This window comes from Pagrus major, chromosome 16 (genome assembly GCF_040436345.1).
Source record: "Pagrus major chromosome 16, Pma_NU_1.0".
NCBI classification, from domain to species: domain Eukaryota; kingdom Metazoa; phylum Chordata; class Actinopteri; order Spariformes; family Sparidae; genus Pagrus; species Pagrus major.
Genome location: NC_133230.1, coordinates 30677411 through 30704985, shown reverse-complemented (window position 1 = coordinate 30704985; position 27575 = coordinate 30677411). Strand labels below are relative to the sequence as shown.

The window sequence follows — 27575 nt, the reverse complement described above, 5'->3', positions numbered from 1 at the left end:
CCTGTGTGGATTATACGGCTTAAATAAGGTAAGAACCGAATATATTTACTTCTACGGGATGGTAATCGCTGTATGAAGTCGTGTTAACATATCATGGGGTGTGAAGCGACTGAATTGTCATTGACCTGGTTGAGACAAGCTGTTAATTACATTCACGTTTGCTGGCAACAAGTGGTTGCTTAAAACAAAGTTAGTGAGTGTCAACTTATTTATCTGGCCAAATATCAAGTGTTAAGCTAAAATAAATGTGTTTACATGTACTAAGGTGACCAGTGGTGGATGAATTAGCGTTTTTTAAGTCAAATGATGGTGAGTGTTTTGTCAAATTTAAATCTGCGCATCAATGTGGGGGAGGGGTGATGGCGTCGTCGTCGTAGTGAAATTGTAGCCCTTTTCAGACCATTTCTGTTTAATCAGGCACGGACATCACCCGTTTATACTCATTCACACAAACACACAACTACACATTGTCCGTGATATACATATTCACACTCACTGAAAATATACCGTTTGAACCAGGCAAGGCAAGGCGCATGCAACAGGCAGAAGTGATGGGATATACGGCTCTTTGAAGGGAGATCTTATGGCTCCGTTCCTTTCCAAGAGCACTTTTAATTTATTTATTTTTTACATAGTCAATGCAAAGATGATGAATAGCCACAAATGGCTATTCAAGATAAGAGGTTAAATAATTGGCTCTCAAATAAAGGCAGTCGAAAAGTCTCAGGAAAAGAAAGAGAAAGTTTGTGTGTGTTGCTGGGAGCTAAAATCGGGACAGTGTATAGAGTTTGTGTGAGGCTAAATAAAACGTCTGTTCAGAGTATTCCTCGTCTCGGACACTTCTGTGAAACATTACACTGGTGTCAGAAGTAACTTCGGACGGAAGACAGCATCCTGTCAGGCTGGTTCGGCATCGCTCTCGAGTTAGCCTGTTAGCTGGCGCATGTCATGGATGGGAGACAAGGGAAGAAAGTGAAGGACGAGGTGAGGACGGACGAGGGGGACGGCAGTGCTTGCGGGTGGTCGGAGGACATGACCAGTGAGTTCACGAGAACTGCACACGCAGCGAGGGATCGTCTGAGAGATGCCGCGGTGAAAATGGCTAATGAGGCCGGCCTGACCCCTTCATCGGCTATTCGCACCACTCCTCGTCGCACTGGAAGTGACCAACGGGCGGAGGATGGCGGCGGACGTGATGGTGCTCTGTGCCCGGTTGTTGTCTCAGCCGCCAAGACCCCCAAGTACTCCGGTAGGTCAGATTGGGAGGCTTTCCTGGCCCAGTTTGAACTGTTAGCCCATGCAGAAGGTTGGTCAATGGACAATAAAGTGCTGCAGCTGGCTCTGTGCCTCACGGATGATGCACTGTCCTGTCTTCTGCTGCTGAGCCTGAATGATAGACGAGACTATGGAGCTTTAGTGGGGGCTCTTCAGAGGCGGTTTGGACAGTGTTTACAGCCCGAGCTCATGCGTAATGAACTGAGTAACCGGGGCAGAAAGTCGAGGAGCTGCTGCGGGTGTTGGCCAACGACGTAGAGAGCCTGACGTGGCGGGCATATGCTCACATGCCCCCAGGAGTACAGAGTGAGCTGGCACGGGATCAATTTATCAGGGCCCTCTCCCCCACTGAGTTACGTGTCCAGGTACAGCTGCAGCACCCTCAGACCTTGCAGGCAGCCTTGGAGATGGCTGTGGAGAGGGAGAATGTGTGGGGTGTGGCTGGTGCAAGCAGTCAAGATAAGACCTCACCTGCTGTAAGGGCTGCAGTGGGGAGCCCCCCAGTGGAAGAGAGGCCAGCGTGGGTTGATGAAGTAACTGAACTGTTAAGGGCTGTGTCACTACAGACAGTGCGCAGAAAACGCCCAGGGCCCAGGGTCTGCTGGGGGTGTGGCCAACCTGGACATTTGGTCAGAGAGTGCCCCAACTCACGCCAGGCTCAGGGAACAGTGAGTTTTCAAGAGGGGCCAGTTATCACCTTGTTCCCCAGGCTTCTTCCTGACATGCCCCCTGGCCGTCATGCAGCTAATGCAGTAGAGACTGTTGTTGTCCACTCCTTTCCCAGGTCCCTGTCTCCTGTGTCTCCCCCCCAAAGTGAGAATTGCTCCATCAGCCCAAGCAGGGATCTCTCTGCGACAGCCCCACCCGCGTTACCACAGATGGAGGAGGAGAGGGTGTTGGCTGCAGTGAGAGAGATATGGGGGAGGAACTGTAGCAGCCTGGACCCGCAGCAGCAAGAACAGCTGTGGCAGGTGCTGCTGGAGTTTCGTGACTGTTTTGCTCTGTGTGATGAAGAGGTGGGGAGAACTCATCTTTTGCAGCACGAGATCGACACAGGGGATACACAGCCTATCAAGTGTCGCCCTCAACGCCTCCCCCTGGCTCGTCAGCAGGCTTGTGATAAAGCTGTGGAGAAAATGCTGCAGGCAGACCTCATTGAGCCTTCAGATAGCCCGTGGGCAGCAGTTGTTGTCATGGTCCCTAAGAAAGTCGGCTGGCGGCTCTGCTCAGACAACAGACCAGTGAATGGAGTAACCAGGAAGGATTCATACCCCCTGCCTCGTATTGATGAGTCACTGGACCTGGTTTCAGGGTCCTCCTGGTTCTCATCCCTGGACCTCCGCAGTGGGTATTACCAAGTACCCCTCGCGGCTGAGTCCAGGCCCAAGACTGCCTTCTGCACCGGGCGGGGGCTGTGGCAGTTCAAGGTTCTCTGTTTTGGTCTATGTAACGCTCCTGCCACCTTTGCCAGGTTGATGGACAAGGTGCTGGGGGGTGTACCCCGTCAGCAGTGCCTGGTCTATCTTGATGACATCCTGGTGCATGGCAGCTCCTTCGAGGCTGCCCTGGGTTCCCTGCGACAGGTGCTGACAAGAATCAGAGCAGCTGGCCTGAGGCTGCACCCAGACAAGTGTCACTTCATGTAACAGGAGGTGTACTTTCTGGGACACAAGGTGGGAGGGGAGGGCATCGGCACCGTGAAGGAGAAGGTGCAGGCCGTCACTGATTGGCCCACCCCTATCAACCAGAAGCAGCTGAAAAGTTTCTTGGACTTGGCTTCGTACTATCGGAGGTTTGTACGGGGTTTTGCTTGCACCGCCGCACCCCTGTTCCAGCTCCTGCAAAAGGACAGAGACTTTGTATGGACTGAGAAATGTCAGGAGGCGTTCAGCAGCCTCCAGCGTGCCCTGAGCGAGGCTCCAGTGCTGGCCCCAGCTAACCCCACCTTGCCTTTCATCCTGGATACAGATGCAAGCGGTGTGGGTGTGGGAGGTGTGCTGTCCCAGGTGGGGCAGGAGGGAGAGCAGGTGGTCGCTTACTGCAGCTGGGCGTTCAACAAGCATGAGAGGCGATATTGCGTCACCCACAGGGAGCTCTTGGCGGTGGTACTGTCAATCAGGCACTTCAAATATTACCTGTGTGGTTTGTGGTTCAAGGTGCGGACTGACCATTCTGCTCTTCAGTGGCTCATGACATTCAAGGAGCCGGAGGGGCAAGTGGCCAGGTGGTTAGAGGAGCTCCAGGCTTTCAACTTCAACGTGGAGCACCGGGCTGGGGCACGCCACACAAACGCAGATGCTCTTTCGCGCCGGCCATGTGCAGCAGACGGGTGCCACTACTGCGAGAAAAGAGAGGCGAGAGAGGGAGAGCTGCGGGGAGAGGTGGAAGACGGGTCCACTGAGCAACGAGGGGAGGAGCTCCTATGCCGGGAGCTGCAGACTGTGGACATGGCAGAGTGGAGATAACAGCAGGTACAGGATGTGGACCTTCAGCCCGTTCTGCAGTGGGTGGAGGCACAACAGCGACCACAGTGGGAAGAAGTGGCAGCGCTCTCCACAACGACCAAGGGACTGTGGTCCAAGTTCGATGCTCTGCGCCTGCACCAGGGCGTGCTGCAGCGGGCATGGAAGGAGCCTGCAACAGGGGAGGAGCGTTGGCAGGTGGTGGTCCCCAAGGGCCTGCGTGAGGGTGTACTTAAGGCCATGCATGGAGCCGCAGGGTCCGGGCATTTTGGAGTTACAAAAACTCTCCGCCGCCTCCGCCAGAGTTTCTACTGGGGGCAGTGCAGGAGGGATGTGGAGGATTTTTGCCGCTGCTGTGACCCCTGCACAGCCCGTAAGGGTCCCTCTGGCCGTTCCCATGCACCACTCCAACAGTTTCCAGTGGGGGGCCCGATGGAGAGAGTGGCGGTGGACGTAGTGGGCTCTTTACCTCGCTCGGACAAAAGTAACCGCTACGTTCTCTCTGCCATAGACTACTTCACAAAGTGGCCCGAGGCCTACGCTCTGCCAGATCAGGAGGCGGAGACCGTGGTGGATGCCTTGGTGGAGGGCATGTTCAGCCGTTTTGGGGTGCCGGAGACCATACACTCCGACCAGGGAAGAAATTTTGAGTCCCGGGTGTTTGCCACCATATGTGAACGTCTGGGAGCACACAAGACCCGCACCACTCCTTTGCGGCCCCAGAGTGACGGGTTAGTGGAGAGATTTCACCGCACCTTGGGTCAGCAACTGGCTATTCTCACTGCACAACACCAGCGGGACTGGGATGACCATCTGCCCCTGGTGCTCATGGCATGTCGTTCTGCAGTTCAAGAGACCACATCCTGCACCCCTGCTCTCCTCATGTTGGGGAGAGAGCTTCGCACCCCGGCAGTAGTGGCGTTTGGCCAGCCCCCAGATTTGGTGGACACACCCTCAGGTCCTGAGTATGCCAGGAAGCTTCAGGACCGCCTGGAGTCAGCACACAGTTTTGCGCGGGAGCAGTCGAAAAGTCTCAGGAAAAGAAAGAGAAAGAGTTTGTGTGTGTTGCTGGGAGCTAAAATCGGGACAGTGTATAGAGTTTGTGTGAGGCTAAATAAAATGTCTCGTCTCGGACACTTCTGTGAAACATTACAGTAACATCACTAGCAGGATGCAGAAATTATGCAGCGGACATCTCGCCGCCTGCTCCCTTCTGGACGTTAAAAAACGTTACAATTCATAGAAGAGACTCAGTTTTTTCTGCTTGAGTGCTGTTCGTTGCATCACTTTCCTACAGGGACCACATTGGTTCCATCTTAGTCTCAAAAATTAATTCCTTGCACCTGATGAAGTTTAACAGCCACATTTCTCCACTTATTCTACAAGGTGCAGTCTAAAGATGTGGCAATGTTGCTCAAGGTGAAGCACCAGAATACCAAGAAGTACATCCGATTACTGTCAGGGTTCACCTTTTTGGATTTCATCGCTAAAGGTGAGTAGCCATCTCATAGTTGCCCTCACAACAAATAAAGACAAGGATTTATGTATTTAGGATGGCACTTCTGGTTTTCAATTTGGGTATCAATTTGCAAAAAAAAAAGCTTTTTGTATTGTACACACTTGTGTTGGTAATGACCAAAATGCAACATTCTGACGCTGCGGTTACTGCACAAGTGAAAGCATTATGTAGTTTCAGAGATGTTTAAAGAGAAAAGTTTGATCAGTCATCCTTAAAGTGCAGTTTAAAGGTGGTGTAAGTAATTGCATCTATCCCCCCAAAAAGTGTTAGTATTGTGGTCTACATTGTGACAGCCATCACTAGCTTAGAGTGTTTTGTCAGAAATTGTCAGACATTTTCTGGTATCCTACACCCTCTTTCCAGCAAATCCGGAGAGAACTAGAAGGAACTTATTTTCTGTTTACTGCAGAGCAGAGATACCGGGAGATCCATGTTACTGACAAACACCCTAAAGCACTGACGGCTGTTGGAAAGCAGAGCTATTCAACACTTACATTCACAAATGCAAATCACTTACTGCACCTTAAGATCAGCATCATGTATTTTTTAATCTGTTTTCATGATTATCTTCCTACAGTCAAATACAAGTTTGGGCTTCCTGATGCTACTGAACTTGATGCTTTTGATGAAACCAACAAAGTAGTTGAGGAAGACATCTTTTCTGAACTGATAGAGACCAGTCCGGATTTATGCCTGACAGTAAGTGACAGAATTCCTGATGCAGGTAGATACATTTCTCTGTTATCCATAAATCATTAAAAAATCAGATATTGGTTAAGTCACCATCAGTGAAAAGTGAGTAGTAATTTACTTTGATATCCATTAGAACATAATCATCATTTAAAATTGGCCAAATCAATGAGGTACGAAAAAAACTGCTGGCATAAGTCTATGATTATACTATTAATTTCTTGACAATAGCTGTGTTTTAAAATTAAGTGTAATCCTTTATAATCTAACTGTATTCTTTGCTCCATCTAATATTTGAAAAAGTGTGTAGTTATTTTTTGTAACCTGATTCTGATCACATGAAATCTATTAACTACCCAGCTCAGACACTGGAGGAAGACATCATTCTTGAGATACAGATCGATCCTGGTCCAAGTCCAACAACACAAGACGGCATTTCAGAGGAAGGTATGTCTCATTATAAAATCAGTTGTAATCAATGTTCAGGGTTTTTTTGCTTCACAAATATCAGTTGAGATCTCTTGTCTCTGCCTTGACTACTATAACAAAGTAGATTATAGAAAAATATATTTAAAAGAAAGATCTGTATCTAATTGCAAAAACAGTTTGAAAATGTGGGATCAGGTGTGATTTTTAACCAGTGTCTGGGGAACCACCAAATGCTACATTTCAGGCATGTCACAGTTACGTTTTTATTTCTTTTAGATTTCTCTCCTTTAGATCATTCAACACCATCCTCCCTCACAGATACGAAGACATCACTTTCTTCAAGTGACAATGACCACTCCAGTCGAATAGAATATGGGATTCCCATAGGCAGACGTACGTCCAGCTCTGAAGTCATACCCAGGCCTACCACAGAGGTTTCTGAGTCAGAGGCTGCAAAAGAGGTAGTCAAGGGCAGCAGATGTAAATTACATTGTTGACCATCATAAAGTGTCAAACTAAGTGAGTTTCTCATCAGAGTATTTGTGACATTTAGAATGATTGGGTTTGGCTAATAGCTCTGTACTTAGTAATCTAAGGCAGATAAGAAACAACATTGTTTCATCACAAATCATGTTGCACTTGCATAATCAGTTAAACAATTGGTTAGCTTTTTTTTTGCTGAAATTGCTGATTCATTTTTGTGTGTGAGAAACCCTCCTGAATCAGTGATTTTAACTTTTACTCTTAATCTTGTGGTATATTGTTAAAATGATTTTTATCCTGAAAGACTGATTTGTACACTGAAAACTTTATTTTCTTTTACACAAATAGATGGTAAAAAATGCCTTGCTTTGCAAACCTGGGGGTGAGGATGTCATCGACGAGTATGAGGCAGAAAAGTCACTCACTCACCGCACCCGGAGACAGCTTGTCAACATATTGGCTAGCCATATGACTTGGAGGCATGGGTAAGTGTTAAGTGAATTGTTAGATTGTAAACATTATATTAAGAAAGATTATCATGAATTTTCAAAACACATTGCATTGAATTAACATAGCAAGTGGGGCATTTTTCAATTGTATGTTTTTGCATTTTAAGAATATGGTCTTGACCTGTTTTATATGAGCATGTAGAAGATACACTAATAATAAATGTAATTTATTAATCACTGGCGATTAATAAAGCACTCGTAAATCGTACTCGTAAAGCTGTCATAATTTAAACTTTCAGTTAATGTATTAAATTGGATCCAGTCCTAACTACTCGGCCGCTCTCAGTGTGTGCGGATTAATGATAAAACATCGTCTTTAAAAGTGTGTGTGTTGGGGGTGCCGCAGGGTTCCATCTTAGGACCGCTGCTGTTTAGCGCATACATTAATGATCTTCCATCTGTGTGTGATGGAGTAGGGACCCTGATGTATGCGGACGATACGGTTTTGTACACTACTGGGAAAGATCCTGAAGAAGTGGCTGCTAAGTTGTCAATGGCAATGGAAAAAGTTACACAGTGGCTTCAGTATTCCCGTCTCACCCTAAATACTAATAAAACAGTAACCATGTATTTCTCAAACAAGCAACGAAATACGGTTTTTCCAAATATTTATGTCAATGGAGAAATAATAAAAAATGTTAATAAGTTCAAATACCTGAGTGTGATATTAGATCCCACTCTCACATTCAAAAGCCATATCAAAAAAATGAGCCATACACTAAAATATAACTTATCAAACTTTAGAAACATCAGGAATTCATTAACTGTTGAAGCCTCTAAAACTTATTTCAATGCCATGATTTTGTCTCATTATAATTATTGTATGTCCTGTTGGTCTCAGGCAAGTACATCTGTCTTGAATCCCATCAGGTCACTCCACAAGCAAGCCCTGAAAATCTTAGACAGAAAATCACGACAGTACCATCACTGTGAAATACTTAAGAAATATAAAATGCTTAGCTTCGATAACTTAATGATGTATTCTGATGTCCGTTTAGTGTACAAAATAATCCATAATGTTGCTCCTCCCCCATTGAAAATCTTTGTTAAACTCCGTTCTGAACACTCCATCAGAGCTTCAAGATCTGTCTCAAGTGGAGATTGTAACATGCCTAAGCGTAGCTCTGCCTTTGCCCAATCTGCTTTTTCTTTCAAATCTGTTAAATCGTGGAACAATCTCCCAACTAATCTGAAACTCTGTACAGACCTCAACGTTTTTTCCCGGGACATCAAAAAATGGATCCTAAGTAACCAGTCATGTCAGCATTAATCTTAAACCTAAATTATTTTTAACTTTGTCAAAGAATGAAGTATTTTAATAACTGTATGCTTCTATTTCATTCTGATATGAAATATGTTTTACACCTGTTAGTAATGAGTGTTAGTGATGTATGAGCGGGCGTATATACGCATATCTGTATGGATGTTTGGTCTGTTATGTAAGTTGACAATTTTTGTCCTTTCTCTTTTTGTTCTTACTCACCTGCCCAGGGACTACGGATGGAAAGTGGCTAGTAAGCTAAATCTGGTACAAAGCATCTTCTCCCATCTCGAGACTTATGTTATTTTGTACATTGTCCCTGATACAAATAAACTTATTAAATTAAATTAAATTAAATTAAATTAAATGGGGCACCACCTCCGATGTTTTGTCTATTTGAATGCGGAGGGAATTAATCAAATCTGACCGGACAAGGTTAACTTGGAGCAATTCTAATCAATTTTAAATCAATGTATTAAATCTCATAAATGAAGCAGGGATTTCTACACAGTTTCCATCGGTTCTCCACATTAAAAACAAACCTGCACAGACAACGACATACGGTTAAATATGTTTATTAACTAGATAAATCAGGGTAAATAAATGAAATGGTGATTTAAACAAACAACAATGATAACAGAAAATGTGGAGACTGTGATGATTAAAGTAATGGGATTATATGGACATGGGCGGATGGTGAAATCAGGGTCGGGGAAGCGCTCAAATATTACGAGAGTAATTTTAATATTAACGAGACCCTAACCGAATTCCTTCCTCTTAAGCTAAAAGATATGAATCAGAAGCCAAAAAGACACCAACTCTTTCATGCATGTGAATCCAACAGTGTGCAAGGTGCTTAGCCTACTTTGTCCGAAGAGTTGGGACGTCCACAACTTTCGGTCTTTCCTCCGGAGTTCGTAGCTCGACTGCGGGCTTGCAGTGCCGGTCCAAGAGCCAGAGGGAAGTCGCGGTTCGTCCGATTTCACAGTGGGTGACGCCCTCGTTCCGATGTCGGAGGAAGAGCGCAACTCGTCCAGCACTCAGCTGATGATGATCTCGGTCCGCTGCTCAGCGGAATGGCACCGCTTGTGAGCGTTGGAGGCAGGACCAATCTCGGCTTGGCACAAAGTCTTTCTGTCGTTGCAAACCGCTCACACGGTTTGTTGAAGCAGAAGGCTACTGCAAGTCTTTACCAATGATGGTAGTCTTTATTAAAGATGTTTTTCTTCTTGGTTTGAGTGGTAGCTCTTAAGCATCTGATTCGTAAACTAATTCAACTTTCTTGAATGAAATAACGAGAGGATGAAACGCTGGCCGGGCAGATCTTCCATTGTTACTCAGTACAAGATTAATTAAATTAAATTCACTTCCTCTGAATCAGGTTGTGATACTTAACGATATATATAAAAAAATCAGTGCAGAAACCATTATAGATTGGAATATCACACAGTGAAACCAGATGCTTCATAAATCACAAGGGAGGATTAGAACAACAAGGAGGAGGTTTCCAGAGTCCTTTCACTGTGGAGAGTGGAGAGAGAGTGTGAGAGAGATACCTAATTTGCAATTGCAAAGACATTTGATATTAACACATCCTTGTCACGAAACAGTTTCTCTGTCCCTCCTGATGTGAAGAAAGTAGACGAATCCATGCTGAACTCATTCAGCTTGGCCAGAGAGAGGAGTTTATCTGTTTTGAGGGGGAAGAAGGGACAAATGGGTTTTAAGTTGTAAATTAATTAAAAAGGGTCGCCATCTGAAGGCTTTATTGAGAAGCTTTATTGAGAAGGGGTCAGACTGGCCGTCACCTCTTTCCTGTGAATAGTTTTCTTACAGATGAAGAGAGTTAAAAAGAAAAACGGGGCCTCAACATCATACAGAGGCGATAGACATGTGTTCCTACAAGCAGTATCATCAGATAACATCTATTGGGGTTTGATGCAGTATAAACTGATTTGGAATGTTGTTTCTAAAGGAGGATGCCTTCCCGTAAACATAAGGAGAAGTATGCCCTGGGAATTGTAACACTCTTTCCTTCACTGAAGGATCCTTTTTCTCCTATGGGCTATTTAAGTTAAAAAAAATTATTACTTCCAGAAAACACACCAGTTTTACTGTTTTGGGGATTTTAGTTAAAATGATTGATGCATCACAGATACTAATCAAAATAGTGTTGACATTTCTACATTCTTGTATTTGTAGAAAATAATTGACACCACCTAAGTCTAACAAAATATTTTAAACTTGAGTATGCTACAAAAAGTTCAACTCTGCCATAAAGATTGTCATTATGATGCAAAATGACATCAAATGAGTGAAAATGCCTCGTCTTGCAATTGCAATGAATTCGGGCAATAGGATACTACACATGAATTAGAAAATGGCAAACCTACTTTAAAGTGATTATCCTTTTATTAATACTGTTACCACATTTTTTGTAAAATCAAGGAATGATAAGACTTTTGTAATGATGTTTTATAAATATCTTAACAGGAGCACTTCTATGATGCGGAGAAAGGCACTGGATATTTAGCATGGCACCTTAAGACCATGTCCAGGAATACAGTAAAAAGACCAGCCAAGACAGCTACAGTGGCTCAAGCACAAGGACCAAAGCGCTGAAGATTGGCAGCCACTTTGCCTGAGCAGCTTGATGGAGATGCCTGCAGGGAAGCCATATCATTTCTCATTCACTCTCATGATGAAGCAAGTGTGTTTCAGAAGATGAAGATGACCTTTCAATATCGCCAAGACCTAGTCCATGACCCACAGAGAACCACAGATGTCATTTCCACGGTTTTTAGATGTCAAAGGGCTGGTGAGTTGTCCATTTTATTTATTTACACTTCATTGTTTTGTTGCTTGAATGCAAGTACAATACTCTGACCTTTTTTGAAATTTGTGTATTTATATCAGGGTGTCCGCGCATCCATAAAAAGTCTTAAAATCTTAAATTCATGTATCTAAAATGAAGGCCTTTAAAAAGTCTTAAATACATCTATATTTTGCATATAGGTCTTAAATTACATTTAGTTAGGTCTTAAATATGAACGTTCATTTACCGCTTCCGTCATCGCCTTGTTTTTTGTTTTTTGTTTTTTGTTTTTGGGAAACGTGTTGTGAGATTCACAGTTAGCTCCGTGTGTTGTACTTCTTTCTGAAGTATCCAGGAACATAAGTGACATTTTGCCAACAGCCCGGTCGGAATTTATCGCCATACACTTTGCCAGTTCCGGAAAGACTTCGACTGCGGAATCTGCTACACTATGGGAAAGTGTTTAGTGTGTTGGCTTGAACAACCAGAATTCAGTTGGTTAAAAGCCGCATAATAATGAATCTGAAGCGCAGTGTACGCTCTGCAAGAGGACCCTCAACTGAAATAAAAAGCAAACTGAAAAACCAAATTAAAATAAAAACTACTGAAATTTAAAAACTATAATAACCTTGACACACACTCACTCCATTCTTCATTGTTTGAGTTGCTCTGTGAATGGCAATAAATTTAGTTATTTTTTAAAGTAATTCTGGGACTTTATTTTTCCTTACTGTTTCGTACTTCGTGTAGGTCTTAAATTTAGTTCAAAAAGGTCTTAAAGTCTTAAATTTGACTTGTTCAAACCTGCAGAAACCCTGTTATATGCTTATGTGATTAACAGCTGAATCAAGACTTCCTTCTGCTGTTTGGAGCTGAAACAGCCTCCAAGATGCTTGAGAAGTGGGACACAACTTTCAGGCCCAAGGTCATCAATGAGGCCAGACGCCTGACTCAGTCAATTGAGGTGTGCCGACTTCTAAAAACTGCTGAGAAACTGACAGAGAACGATGACACCAGTAAGTTAATCGCTATGATGGATTTTTATTCCTAACAGCAAGTGCTGGTTACTTTGTGCATTCCAACTTGATACTAATGGCTTGTTTCACCTCATTATCCTCCTGATAGCCTGGGACAGTGACATGGCTTCTCTGCTGCTCCGTCTCCATCTCCTGCCACCCACAGCTGGACAGAAGAGGACCAAGATAAGCCCCAGTGATGCAGTGGACAAAATGTTGCACTTTCACAAGGTATGCATGTCTTTTATTTTATCCAATTAGCTAGTATTTTATATGTATTAACTCAATTTGAAATGACTTGGAAAGGCATAGTCAAACAAAAGGACTAAACTGAATGTCTTCATGTTGGCTACAATTCCTCAACAGCGAGGATTCTTTGGGGGACACACACACACACACAGACGCGCACGCGCATACACACAGACAGACACATATGGAGAGAATTTTGTTCCTTTATTATTCAATCAAATAGAATTGGTTTTGAAACCAAAAAAGAGATTTGAGAGCAAAAGAGAGTAAGTGGCAATCAAAATTTTTTTTGAGATCGAAACAGAACAGGTTGCAATTGAGAAAAAAATATGAGAGAGCATATTTCTTCAACTTAAACAAAACTAATGTTTGTAAGTAAAAACATACGACCATTTTGCTTATAAATCAGTCCTCTTTGCTTGCAAGTTCTAAAGTTTTGCTTGCGAATTCAACTGCACTTGATGGGCAGGGCCTACGCTGGTGGATGAGAGAAGAGTTTCTATTGGTTGGTTTGACCTGGCTCCAGCGCCAGCTACGCTTTCCACATTACACCCACTTCTCCCTTGTGCTGTGCTGCTTGGAAGTAAGTTGATAGCCTGTTGCTCTTGAAACGTTTCCCATAAGTAATGAATTGCGCTATATATCGTTGGCTACAGCCTGCCGTACGTTCACAACAACAACAACACAAATAATGAATTATAATGCCCTGCTGCTGCAAGCACACTGATTAGCAGCAACATGGTTGTCTCTGCTAGTCACGGCCTGAGCAGAGTAGCCTAATGAGTGAGTGAATTACAGGGAGGCGTACACAACGTAGGGCTGTGATTTAAACATTTAGTGTTGCATGGTACTTGCGGTGCCAAAACGTCACGGTTCCTACACAACAGTACTACCGTGGATTGCTGAACGTGGTGCCAGTTTCCACTGTGTAGCGGGCTGCTGCTACTCCTCCTGGCTCCTGTTCTCACTACAGCTGTTCTAATATCAACAAACACACGTGGCGAATAATTTAACAAATTCACGCACATTACCAAACTCAGATTTATGTGTCTGTAATATTATGGAATGGATCTACAGATTCATTGGGAACACTACATTGATCTTCATTCGCTGTTGTTTTTTATTGACCATGACTTTTATTGTTATGCAATGTTACATAAATACTGTCAAAATAATACGTCCGTTTTTCTTTTAATGCCAGAATGGAAAACCAACAGCAGTCACAAGCTAGGGTAAGTCATTGCTTAATTTGTTTCTGTGCAGCCTAAGTGACAGTAATGCATTGTACTGTAATGTACTGATGTCCTTTTTACCAATGTCCATACATGTGAAATCCCTTTCCAGTATGATGCACGTGAAGCCACAGAGACGGCCAGACACCTCCTGTCTCTGATTTCAAGGGCGATGCCGAATGAAAGTCAGGGACATGGACAGGGACAGGGACAGGGACAGAGTCAGCGACTCTCAGTCCATACTGAAAGGGCCAGGTAGACAGTTTTGCACCCATGTAAACTGACCACCTAAATGTGTCATGTAAATGCACATTTTCACGTTACATGTATTTTATCAGGATCAGTCTCTTCTCTTCATGTGGAGAGAACATGACCAAGTTAGGCTTTTAACACTGTACATTTTTACTACTTTTTCTACATTGTTTCTACTGTAGACATTATACTGTACCTGCAATTTCACCATTAATGGTATGGGATTATTCAGGTAAAATAAATTACATTACTCTGGCTTTGCCATGATGGTAGCGCAATGATGGAGCTGCTGATTTAGGTTGTGTGGTTTAATTTGTTTATCTGTATTATTTTCTCTGGTACTTGGATGTGGTGCATGTGGCTTGACAGTCGGCTTCCTTTAAGTTGGAACTAATAACATTATTTTTCTACAATCACACAGGTCTTTCCCTGGATTCTTCCGAGGCAAGAAAAGAGCACTCCCCAGAGGTCAAATGCCTACAGCCAAGGCTGTGAAGATATGGAAGCTGTTCGATGTTTCCTTTTTTTACTTGGATCTAATGTGGAAGTAACTCCAAACCCCAAGGAGGAGTTAACTTTTATGTAAGCTGGCCTGGGGAAGAGGACTGTGTCAGTAGATTCTGACATATCACATGTTGAGGTATTATGCATGTTGAAGCAAGTACATTGCCTAATTGCCTGTGTCATCAAGGGTTCTGTGCAATGCCTTTCATATACCTCAAAAAATATTTGGTGGTGAAGACATTCCCCAGGATGACACAGCTCCAGGACAGGTGGCTCCTTTCTAAAGCAGCAGGTACATAATTACTGTACTTAAAATGCAACTTCTTTTATGTTTGCTGTGTTAATACTGCAGAAAAACATGAATACATCATGGTTTATGTCCTTATATTGTTTGTCATTTTAATAGGTGGAAATGGAAGGAGGAAACTTTCAGTTTTTCCTTTAGAGGCTGAGGGCTACACTGGGGCCGTATTAAGAAGTGCTTCAGGGGGAGGGAAGTTTGTCCTGTTATTGTTCCTCTTCAGGACGAACTTGACCTTACACCTCTCCCTGCTAGTGCTCCTGAGTTTGCCCTCATGCCAAAGGCTAGCTGCAAGGATTGCAACACAATGATTGTGTAGTGCAGTGTAGCCCTGAAACACAGGTGCAATGTCTTACTGTTAATTATCAAAGTTAGTACAAGTTTAATATGTGTGTATATTGACTGTTTGAGCCATCTTTAAGCTGTGAACCAAATATAGCTTATCTTGTAACAAATATGAAGTCTGTTGAATTGAAGTCTGCACAGTAGTCTGCTAAAAGTTACTGTTGAAAGTTTTTAACACCCCTAGTTTAGCTCTGACATAATATTAAAGAGCTGTTATTGCATCTGTTTTGTTTTACATCTAGGATGAAGATTTGATCTTTGTTGACCAATCTACATCTGGATCTGCCTCATCAACCTGTGAAGACCACAGCCATCAACAAGTAGAGCACTTTTTTTTTTTTTTACTGTACTACTGTCACTGTTTTACTGTTTTGATGATAAGAGTTTGCCTGTAGCTTTTTGCTCAGGTTGTTAATTCATATGCCTGCATGCAGGAAGATAAGGTCCAATGCCCTATTTGCAAGAGGTTCATGCAAGTTTTTGTGGAAAAAAATGTCAGACGACCAAAAACAATGATCTGCAGATCATTGTTTTTGGTCGTCTGACATTTTTTTCCTACTCTGTAGATTCATTTATAAGTTTGTATGTGTCATGTGAAATGTTGCATTTATTATTTTTTGAGACTTAGAAGGCCAGATGTCTGGTTTGTACACTAATTTTGACAGCATATTATCTGTGAAGATCAATAATGATTGCCTTTATTGTTATAGTCCTGAGGACAGAGCCTGTAAAGGAGACACACTTCAGGCTGATTTGGATCTTATCTCATGGTATTATTATTATTATTATTATTATTATCATTATTATTATTTTATTTTTTATTATTATTATTATTATTATTATTATTTTTTTTTTTTTAATATAATGCTTTTATATGTGCTTAAAAACATATGTCCCGATATCTGTCTTATATCGAGATTTGATATATTCTTACAGTGAGGAGGATGTCATCATGTGGGTCAGATCTCAGGTGGACACCGATAAGACCTTTTGATTTATGTGTGTCTCAGGAGAATGTCGTGGAAAGAGGTCTTAAGATGTGGAAACGTCAAAAAAATGGCAGTCCAGTTAATCCCTTGAAAGTTACATTCCTGGGTGAGCCGGGGCTCGATACAGGGGCCCTAAGAAAAGAATTTCTGTCTGGTAAGTACTGGACATTCATGAGTAATTTTGTCACAGGGTAAAAATCAAATGAAGAATCATTACTTGTGGCTTGTGTATCTTTTCTTTGTGGTCTTGTTGATTCTGTTGTTTTGTTTTGTTTGACTTCTGAACTGAGGTGCCTTCTACAAACAGGCTTGACAAAACCAACTCTGAGTTGATTCAGCCTGAGATGGGAAACTCGGAGTGTTTTGTTTCAGATGTAGGAACACATTAATGAGTGTTTTATTAATCGCCAGTGATTAATAAATTACATTTATTATTAGTGTATCTCCTACACAGAATAACAGAGCAGTTAATTAAATAGTCACATGACTGGAATAATCAGACACATTCCTCTGTACTTGTTTGACAGTCTCCAAGATTTGACTTGCTTTGTTCTGGATTATAGCAATGGTGGCTGGGATAGAAAAAAGACTTTTTGAAGGTGATGGTGAAAAGGGAAAGATGCCCAAATACTTGCTCAATGACCTGGATGATGAGCTCTTCAGGTGCATTTATATATACATATGATTCTGATTGTGAAACAGAACTGAGACTTCCCCTTGTACTTACGTTGTTTAAACCATCCTGTTCTTGTTTGTAGGGCTGCAGGGGAAATTTTTGCAGTGAGCATAGCACAAGGAGGACCAGCACCACGGTACTTGCAAAAATGGTGTTACGACTTCCTTGTTTCTGGCAATCTTTCTGCTGATGATGTCTATGATACCACTCACTCACCACTGATACAAGCAGTAAGTTGACTTTTTTTTTTCAGACATTGTACCTATTTAATATTGTCTTAAAGTGCTTCACACATACTACTTAATACTGAAAAGAATAAATGTATAATTTAATGTTTTGGGTGTGATTATTTAAGATTGAAGAAGCAGATGACATGACAGCCCACATCCAAGACATCGTGGACTGTGGCTACACAGGGAAAATAGACATGGAGCACAAAGACAGCATACTGAGGTAAATACTACTGTTTTTGTAACACATTGCAGTGTGACCCCAGATTGCCATGTGTAGTTTGCTTTCCCCTCAATAAATGTGAGAATAATGGCAAGCGCTTTCCAAAAGTCTTTTCCAAGGTGCTCTTTGGCTTGAATGTGAAATCTTTTTGACCAATTGAGTAAAGCCAAATGATCTTGAGGCACTCTGCTCCTGTTAAATTGCCTGCATATAGTAGCAAAGCCTTTTTCATGGCGTTATTCCTTGAGCTTGCTGCCATAACGTCAGTGGTGGAATGTAACTAAAATTTACCTTTCATCAAGTACTGCACTTCAGTACAATTTGAAGGTACTTGTACTTCATCTAAGTATTTCCATTTTTATGATGATTTAATATTGTACTTTATATTCTTTAACTACAAAAAGCTGATAATACTTATTTACTTTTACTGTAGTAGGAGTTTTCGTGCAGGATCTTTTCTTGTAATAGTGTTTTTACATTGCTGTATTCGCACCTTCCCACCATTTCAGTGTTACACCTAGGCAATAGTGTGAAGTTAATTTTTCTGTATTCAGGACAATTTGACTTCATGTGATGACAAAACGCATGCCCATACTCCAACAACTACGTGAGGGCCTGAAAGTGTATAACCTCATCAAAGTGATACAGACAAGGCTGGAAGTGTGTCGCAGCCCCTCATCGCTGGAGACAATGATTTGGTATGCTATTGTACAGTATAGCTTCGAGGTTTTTACAAGTTGTACTACATGGTATTTCCTTAGCTTACCCCTTGCTTCTTAAGCAGGTAATTATCAGGGAATCTCAGATTACCTTTTTTTTTTTAAAATCTAGGTGGACTCACATTACATCCTTTCCCATCTGGCCCTGAACTTCAGCTCAAGTGGTTCAAGTAAGCATTTGAAAGAACGGAAAATCTTGGAGTACTTTCAGGACTTCCTTCTTGAACTTGAAGGTATGTACAACCTTCAATTTAAAGTAAGTAGTAGAATGCCATATCACCCCCATCTTGTTTTCTCTGCACTGGCTTCCAGTTTATTTCAGGATTCATTTTAAAATATTGGTTATTACCTATCAGGCCATTCATGGACAAGCTCCCACTTACATTTCTGAACTCTTGAAAGATTTACCCTCTAAACATCCCATACTTTTGCACTTATTTACTTAGCCAAACTGCTTTTTGCTGAGAAGATAGCTCACAGATGTTTACCTTTTTTAACTAGTAGTGCAGTTTAGAATAAAGAAAAATCACAAGTACCACACTAATTTTCCTTCAGGCCTGCTGTTAACAAAAAATTACATGAGCATTTACAGCAAACCAACCCAGGCTGCTGAAAAACACTGAGCAATTCACCAAATTGTTGGCATATAAAATGACTGAACAGATTTCTTACGACTTAAGCTTTTTGTCTTTTCAAGATGCACACCCTGATCATAGAGAAGATACCCTGACTGTATCCTCAGTCATGCAGTGGATGACGGGTCAAGCCCACAGACATCTGCTTTAAGCGGAGCGGCAGAAATTCAGTATCACTGTGAAGTTTAATCATGAATGTATGAATGACATGCCGACTCATAGTATTTGCTTTCCAACTGTCGGTGCTTGCACTGACACTATCACATTTCCAGTCGCCCACATCAAAGACTGAGTCCTTCAAAACACTACTGCAAACTGCAATCAAATGGTGCAGGATTTGACAGAGTGTGATGTGGTTTGTTAAAACTGTTGAGAATTTATTTGTGAAGAATAAATAAGTGAATTCAAGTTAATGTGTAAGTTAACGTTAATATTGATGTTATTGTAGTACCCCCCACCCCCCAGTACCCTCTCTATCATCCAGTCTCTGTCCCAAATGCCTGTTTTTGCATTATGTAACTGTTTTAGATTGTGTACTACTATTGTTTTTTCCATACTGCTCTTTAATTCGCAGTACAGCTGAATTAGAAGCAACCAACTACTTCTCATATAGAAGTTACCTGGTTGCTTCTCATTCAGTTGTACTGCGAATTAAAGAACCATAAGAGATTCAGTGGTACTGTTTAATTGAATTAATACTGTACTGTGACCAATGTTATGGATACTAAAAGTTGTTCCATTTTAGTCAAGTCTACCTCCACTGAAATATGTTTTTGTTAATGTGGATGATGTATCCACTCAAATCTGTATTTGTTTTTATGTGGATGAGAAATCAAAGTTACTTGGCTGCTTCTCTTTCATATTAAAATATTTCAGCTGACAAATAAACAGGAGGCTTTTATTGCGTCAATTTAACAGGAATGGAAATGTGTTTATTGTTTTGCCTTTTGGCAGAGCTTTGGCAGTGCTACTATTTAATTTTCAATATAACAAGCTACAAAGAATAACATAAGGATATATTTGTAACTATTCAGTGGATCAGCTAAAACAGTGTAGGAAGACAGAAATGCACAAATGGCCACAATGACATTTGAGTTATCCTGACTGACTTCTGTTACAATCCACATCATACTCACACAATGTTGGTGGGTGTTCTGGTTGCTGGATTTGTGGTGGAAACAACACATTGGGACAGCACAGATTACTATAAAGAGTAAAACATCTAGCTTTGGATACTAAGCTAGAACAACTAATTATGATAGGTTGAGAAGATCCCATGCACATTGTGGGACACCATGCCAGACTAGATGCATCATATATGTACAAAAAGAAAAAATGTAGGACAGAGCAAGAACACGGAGTGCAGTCAGTTGTGTGAAAGCAGCTGGTGTAGTTTGGTCCCCGAAGCTTGAATTGAAAAGCCAGTCTTACACAGACGGTCACAGGTTAGTCATCACATCTTGTGCCAGGGAGTTCAGAGACATAAAGTGAGAGTGGAGGAATATATATCGATCTATCTATTTAAGAGGTTAGTAGGTCAACCTACAGACCCCGGATGTTGATAACTGGCAACCCCGGACTCAGAGGGGAATAGCGCTAGCGTATCATAACAAAATATTGGTGAAATGAACTAGTTTCGCAGCAGATAATGCGTTATATAGAGGCTGCGCTTCGGTGCCCCGATCACTCGCATTATATGGATATACGCGGCGCTCCACTGGATCTAATTTCGTCCGAACGACTCCAAATGACACCAAAGTTATCTGGGTGAGTAAATGATCGTATTTTATGCTTGAAATAAGGTCCAGGTTGTAAAAAATGACAATTCCCCTTTAATAATTCGCAGTGAGATTGAACATGAAATGCCTGTGTTTTGCAGAATAGAAAAAAATAATGTTGTTAAGCCAAACTCCCAATACAACAGTGTAAAAATACTGAATTTCAAGTAGAAGTTCTCTGTAGAAAAATGCTACAGTTAAAGTCCATAATTATTATCAGCTCACTGTATTGTGGTAAAAGTAGTGTTTTGATCCCTCTGACTGATACATTATTATGTATGACATATTTAGATTTTTAATAGTGAAGCATTAGTGTTGGAACAGCATGTTAAGGTTTTAGCTTCTGGAGGTGGAAATTGTTTACACTTTATATGCACTAATTTTAGTCCAGTTGTTTACAACTTAAGTCCCATGCCACGCCAAAAGGCTAGCAGAGAAATTTGAGGGGTGGTGAGATGATTAATGGGAGAGGAATTACTTTTTTTTCTAACCTTTGACTTTAGGTGAAATATTTGATTATTTAAACATTTATTGACATGAAACCATGAAAGAAGTTTAGAATGAAAAATCATTTGCGGAGCTGTTAACAACTCAGACATCAGAAATGTAACCCTGAATACATGAGACAGAAAGGTTTCATATTTAACCATCAAATGTAGCGGGATAGAAAGTATTACATATTATGTATTACATATATGTAATGTGGTGGAGTGGAACTACAAATTAACATAAAATGGAAATGCACTCGAGAACTACAAGTACCTCAAAAATAGACTTAAATTAGACATTGAGTAAAATAACATTGAACTGATGAGGAATAGTGATCAGTCAGTCACTCCAGCTGTTTGGAACATGGATTATTATTTTTCAGTTTACTACTGCTAACATTGTGTGTTGACAACAAAATCTTGTCACATTTCTTCTGAACAACTGCACTTACCTTGATGGCCATCCACATTTCTGAACTCCATCCATGAAGAATTGCAAAGCTGTCTCTGCTTTGTTGTTTCCTGCTGTGTCCAGATAAAATATCTGTAACAAAGTGTGTGTAGTGGTTCATGTAGTGGCTCAAAACAAAAAATGGTGAACAAGGTTGTGAAAAAAGATTACCTTCCTCGAGAAGCCATCAATTGCTCCATAAATCACAATGTTGTACCTACAAAAAAGTTGATTGTTAGTTGTATGAGCCATTTCCGTGTGACTGCGTGTCTGTATGGGGCCAGTAGGTGTCCTCAGCGCACCACGAAAGGGGAGTCTACATAGATGGGAGTTATTGTTCTGGGGTCAGGGGTCAGTTGCTGCAAAGGGGAAGAGCACACAGTTTTCGACCGCTCTGTCATGCTGCGGCAGGCGAGTCGCATCGGTAATGGTGCATGGACTTTGTTCACACTAGAAGATGTTTTGGTGAGAAAAATAAACCATGATCGCAAATTAACCGATTCCGAAGTCGTCTGTGTCTCGCAGTGTTCGGCAAACGCGTTAACCTAAGTTCAGCCCTCTATGCAGCCCCTCAGTGGCTTTAAGCACTAGGTTTAGCCTCTACATTAGTCATCACTGATATTACAAGTGAGTGACATCAATTCACAATTGATTAGAAGAAGTTCAGTAGGCAAAAACACACCGGATTAACTTGTGATTTGTGTCGATGTGGGCAAGTGACAGAGGAGCAGGAATGGAGTACGTCCGTCTTGCAATGCAAGACAGCTGGACCATTCGAGCTACTACTTCTGCACCATTCACACGCTGCAAAGAACTTTTTACTCTTCTCCATGGAATCCGGTAACCCATTGATCTAAGGGATCCTTTGACTAGCCTGTAGCCAGCATGGGGCAATCTTGCTTTCACTGACCTAACCTTTAAATCTAGAATATGATCAGGGATGTCTGAATACCCTTCTCTGACAGAGAGGTTATGCTCTTGCATTCGTCTGTAAAGGGTAGATCTTGAAATCCCATGGAGATTCGCAAGAGATGTCAGTGGTAACTCTGTACCAAGAAGATTCAGCAGCGTTTGTCTGTCTATGTTGAGGCAGGGTCGCCCCACACTCCCACTCCATTCAACAACAGCCACATCATCAAACAGTGGAGGGGCCGTACTGTAGGGCTGAACGATTTTAGGAAAAGATCTAATTGCGATTTTTCTAGCAGATATTGCAATTTCGATTTGATTCACGATTTCCTTCAAATCAATCTTCAGTGCAATATTCACAATATACAGTAACATTAAAACATTAAATGCTATTACTCTAATGCAAGGATGAAAACTAAAGTTAAAAATTGCTTCCAAATGTACTTATTAACAAGAAGCATGCACGGCTGATGGCTGCAGTTACCCTAACGGCCGCAACGGCCGTCGTGTCACTATTGAGTCTTATTTCTTGATCCTGCCCCAAGTTCCCAAGTTGGCAAAAGATGCTGTAATTGTAGTCTGTTTGCTACAGTGGGCCTGAGTATCATTTTCACCGGACGTTTCACCAGACTTTTTCGTCATGCACTCGTCATGCAAATGCCGGTATAAATTGGTTGTGTTTCCGCTGAATGTTGCAACTTTAGCGCGTTTTGCACAGTACCTGGTGCACGTCTGCAGCCTCAAACCCGAAATACTCCCAAATGACCAACGTGCTGTTTTTCTTGGGGATTAAATCCCCTAACTCCGCTTCTGGTCCAGCTGGAGCCATTTCAGAACACGTTAAGGAGCAGGTTAATACTGATTGGTTAGCGTGACCTGTCCACGAGTAGCATGCCACTTCTGATCGGTGAGCTTGGCAGGATGGTAAAGAGACGGCATGTATGTGTAAAATAGTTGACACAACAGATCCTGGGTCAGTCAGGAGCGCTGCAAAAAACGCAGCTTTGGCGATCACATGATCGCGTTGTCTGAAATCGCAATTTCGATCAGAAAACGATAAATCGTTCAGCCCTACCGTACTGTGTGATAGATGATTCCTGACAACTTCAGACAGCTGTTGTACATGGTCCAACACAGACTCAGGGACGTCAAGATAAGCTGCCCCAGCTCGAATGAATTGCAACTCCTGGGTGCACACCAAATGCAGATACTCGAAATCGATATATAAGGTCTTAACAGTTGATTCCGGTACTGCACAAGCTGTACAATACAGCTATTCCCACCACAATGACAATACATATATGTGCATGCATAGCCTACCTGGATTTGTGATCTTGCAGTTTGGTTATCCATTCTGTCATGAAAATAAAGTAAAGCATGATCATTGAGGGGTCATAATATCTGTATTTTTTGTATCATAACATAACATAAATAAATATATTAGGCCTACATTATAACGGCCTCTATTAATTATGAAAGGAGCCTTAAAATCACAGGACATGTCTTTTGGTCTGATTATACAGATCAGTGGTGCTGAAGTTTGTGTTTCTCTTCTATAGCCTACACATTCTACATCTCGGAGGTCAAAAGCATCATTCAGTGTCATTTAAGTCGGACCGTCTGACGCAGCTGCTCCTGTATAGACCAGTAATGTTGGCTGGTTAGAAATATGTGCGTGATTTTGTTAAATTATTCGCCACGTGTGTTTGTTGACATTAGAACAGCTGTAGTGAGAACGGGAGCCAGGAGGAGTAGCGGCAGCCCGCTACACAGTGGAAACTGGCACCACATTCAGCGGTAGTTCAGTAATCCACGGTAGTACTGTTGTGTAGGAACCGTGACGTTTTGGCACCGCAAGTACCATGCAACACTAAATGTTTAAATCACAGCCCTACGTTGTATACGCCTCCCTGTAATTCACTCACTCATTAGGTTACTCTGCTCAGGCCGTGACTAGCAGAGACAACCATGTTGCTGCTAATCAGTGTACTTGCAGCAGCAGGGCGTTATAATTCATTACTTGTGTTGTTGTTGTTGTGAATGTAAGGCAGGCTGTAGCCAACGATATATAGTGCAATTCATTACTTATGGAAAATGTTTCAAGAGCAACAGGCTATCAACTTACTTCAAAGCAGCACAGCACAAGGGAGAAGTGGGTGTAATGCGGAAGGCGTAGCTGGCGCTGGAGCCAGGTCAAACCAACCAATAGAAACTCTTCTCTCATCTACCAGCGTAGGCCCCGCCATCAAGTGCAGTTGAATTCGCAAGCAAAACTTTAGAACTTGCAAGGGAAGAGGACTGATTTGCAAACTAAACTTTATAGCTCGCAAGCAAAGAGGACTGATTTGCAAGCAAAGGTTTTCAACTTGAAAGCAAATAGGACTGATTTATAAGCAAAATGGTCGTATGTTTTTACTTACAAACACTAGTTTTGATTGAAGTTGAAGAAATATGCTCTCTCATATATTTTTTTCAATTGCAATCTGTTCTGTTTCGATCTCAAAAAAAAATAAATTGATTGCCACTTACTCTCTTTTGCTCTCAAATCTCTTTTTTGGTTTCAAATCTATTCTATTTGATTGAATAATAACGGAACTAAATTCTCTCTATAGACACACACACACACAGTTTGTCATGGCTTGTTTAACAACTCAACTTTGCTGGTGTACAGACCCAAGTGAGCAGTTGAAAACTTGATAGTGTAATGTGTTGATGTTACCGTACTGTTTTTAGTAGAGATGGGATTTATAGCTCTTTGAGGGGAGCCGGATCTTGGTGAGCCGTTCCCTTCAAAGAGCCGACTGATTTTTATATTTATTAAGTTTTAAGAAGCCAGCCTGGTGGTAACTCATTTTATCTTGGAGATAATCACTGGGAGGTATGATGGGGTGAGATTTGGAACAAAATAATACAAAATTAGATATCCCACCAATATCTGAGTTTGAATTATTCTGAAATATTGATTATCACGACACACAACAGACTGACTGTCCTCCTCCTAATTAAGACCGCTGCAGCTGCTCTGCTCTCCGAGGCAGGGGCAGTCACGTGTTTCTGTTTTTTTTTTGTTTTTTTTTACGCAAAGGCAGCATGCACAACTCAGGTGGCGTCATGCTACATTTGCATATCTAATAAGCACCGTGCAGCTGGGCTGCGCTCCTCCCCATGTAACTTTTTTTCCCTCCTGTTCTCTGTCCCACTCAGGGGAGGAGCAAAGGAGGAGCTCTTGTGTGCATCTGCGTGAAACGCACAGTCATATAAAAAAAAAAAGAACGGTTCCCAGCTGCGACTCGGTTCCCATCGTTCATGTTAACGAGCCGTTCAAAAGAATCGGTTCGTTCGTGAACATCACAACACTAGTTTTTAGTCATGCTGCAGCTTGGATGAACACCTTCGGAGAAGAGATGGTAGACAACCATACATCCTTGCTGTTGGTCGAACCAGGAACAGGATCGACACTCTACATTGTTGTGGACAAACAGCTCAACCCCTGCCAAGCCACTAGCTCGTTGGGTGCATTTGACAAACTGTTTAAATCCCACTACATGTTCAACCTGTCGTACGAATGAGTACCTGGGCCAGCTCTTCACCTTCGTGCAAACAACAGTTTTCAATATTGATGTAATAACAACAAATGAGTCTCCCAGAGTTTGTGAGTTTCGTGCTAAAGTCTTCAACTACAGTACTTAAATGTTTAAGTGTTTCATTTGTCAAGCTGTGCATGTTCCCTGTCAGTCCTTGATCTCTCATCTAAGACTTGATCACAGTTTTTATCCTAGCACCAGGTTTAAGTTAGTTTGTGCACAAGATCGTTGTAGGCGTCAGTTTTCAACATATTCAGGTTTCAAAAAACATTTAATTTGTTCTCATGAGAAGGATTCTTGTCAAAGTGGAGATGCAGCAAGGCCAGAGTCATTTCAAACTAATTTCCACATGCCCCAAGATACCTCAGAAGTTCTTGGAACAAGTGCCATGCAGAACCCAGAGTCCGAGTGTTTTGAGGACAATGGATCAGGTCAAAGGAACAAAGAAAATACAGAAAATATTTGTGCTTCAATTATTGCTAAACTACAAGGAAGTGGCATAGCAAATAGTGTTGTTTCATCAGTTGTTGGTGATTTGGAAGAACTTGCTAGTGGACTGCACACTCAGGTTAAGCAGCAAGTACTGTCTGCTGTGCCTAAAGATAATCCTGTAAGAGCTACATTGGAAAAAGTTCTGGAGACTTTTGAAAACCCATTTGTTAACTTCAATACTGAAAGTTAAAGATTGAATTATTTCAACAAGAAATGGGGTGTTGTGGAGCCAGTAGAAAAATTTCTAGGAATTCGATTTGATACAAGGCAAAATAAGCAAACAGGTACTTATGATCAAGTCCCAGTGAACAATACATTTGTTTACATACCAATTTTAGAAATGATAAAATTAATGTGCTGAAATGCTGATATTTGTAAACTGCTTGGGGAAACTTGTAAATCAAGACCTGACAGATACGAAGACTTTTGTGATGGAAGTTATTCTAAGACACATCCATTGTTCTCTAAACACCAGAATTCTTTACAAATCCAGTTGTTCTAGGATGCATGCAATTCTGGGATTTACAGAATCTTTCAGTGGACGTTATTTTTGTCGTTTATGTTTGATAGAAAAAGATGATGCCCAGAATGTTTACAATGAGGATGACCCCAAGATAATCTTGCGGGAAAGGAACTTTTTGAAATGCACTGCAATGAGTTGCTGTCAGACCCACAGAAGTTATCAGTGTTTGGTTTAAAAAAGAACTCGACTCTTAACAGCCTACAGTTCTTTCATGTTATATGTCATAATTTTTCTTTGGACATTATGCATGACATTCTTGAAGGGGTGGCTCAGTATGAGCTGAAGTTACTGTTGGAATATCTCTTGGAAAATGTTTTATCGAAACCTGATCTGTTGTCTAGGATTTATGCCTTTGACTATGGGTATGTGGAGCGCAAAAATCGACCTACAAGGATTAACCTGGACAGTAGTGGCAATAATATAGGGCTCAATTCCATTTAGACTCTTTGTCTCGTAAGAAACATTGCTCTGCTTTTTGATGACATTGTGCCAGAAGGAAACCGAAACTGGTTTTTGCTGCTGCTTTTACTGCAGAT

General features: G+C 41.7%; 1 protein-coding gene and 1 pseudogene across 4 annotated transcripts; both read left to right on the top strand.

The window, feature by feature from the left end:
* On the top strand, window positions 1-26130 carry LOC141010730 (uncharacterized; annotated as a pseudogene).
* LOC141011151 (G2/M phase-specific E3 ubiquitin-protein ligase-like) lies at window positions 13749-19702 on the top strand. Of its 4 annotated transcripts, none has more exons than XM_073484394.1 (11): window positions 13749-13940; window positions 14614-14832; window positions 15585-15662; window positions 16053-16112; window positions 16279-16485; window positions 16895-16994; window positions 17090-17237; window positions 17363-17460; window positions 18015-18158; window positions 18292-18412; window positions 18877-19702. In XM_073484394.1, the coding sequence occupies exons 5-9, from the start codon at window positions 16287-16289 to the stop codon at window positions 18022-18024; spliced, it is 555 nt and encodes a 184-aa protein (XP_073340495.1). In that variant the 5' UTR covers window positions 13749-13940; window positions 14614-14832; window positions 15585-15662; window positions 16053-16112; window positions 16279-16286; the 3' UTR covers window positions 18025-18158; window positions 18292-18412; window positions 18877-19702. The 4 variants fall into 4 exon arrangements, with proteins under 4 accessions (XP_073340495.1, XP_073340496.1, XP_073340497.1 ...); XM_073484395.1 differs by lacking the exons at window positions 13749-13940; window positions 14614-14832 and adding exons at window positions 14845-14988; window positions 15103-15339; XM_073484396.1 differs by lacking the exons at window positions 13749-13940; window positions 14614-14832; window positions 15585-15662 and having other exon boundaries at window positions 15878-16112; window positions 16353-16485.
* Window positions 26131-27575: the final 1445 nt, after the last annotated feature.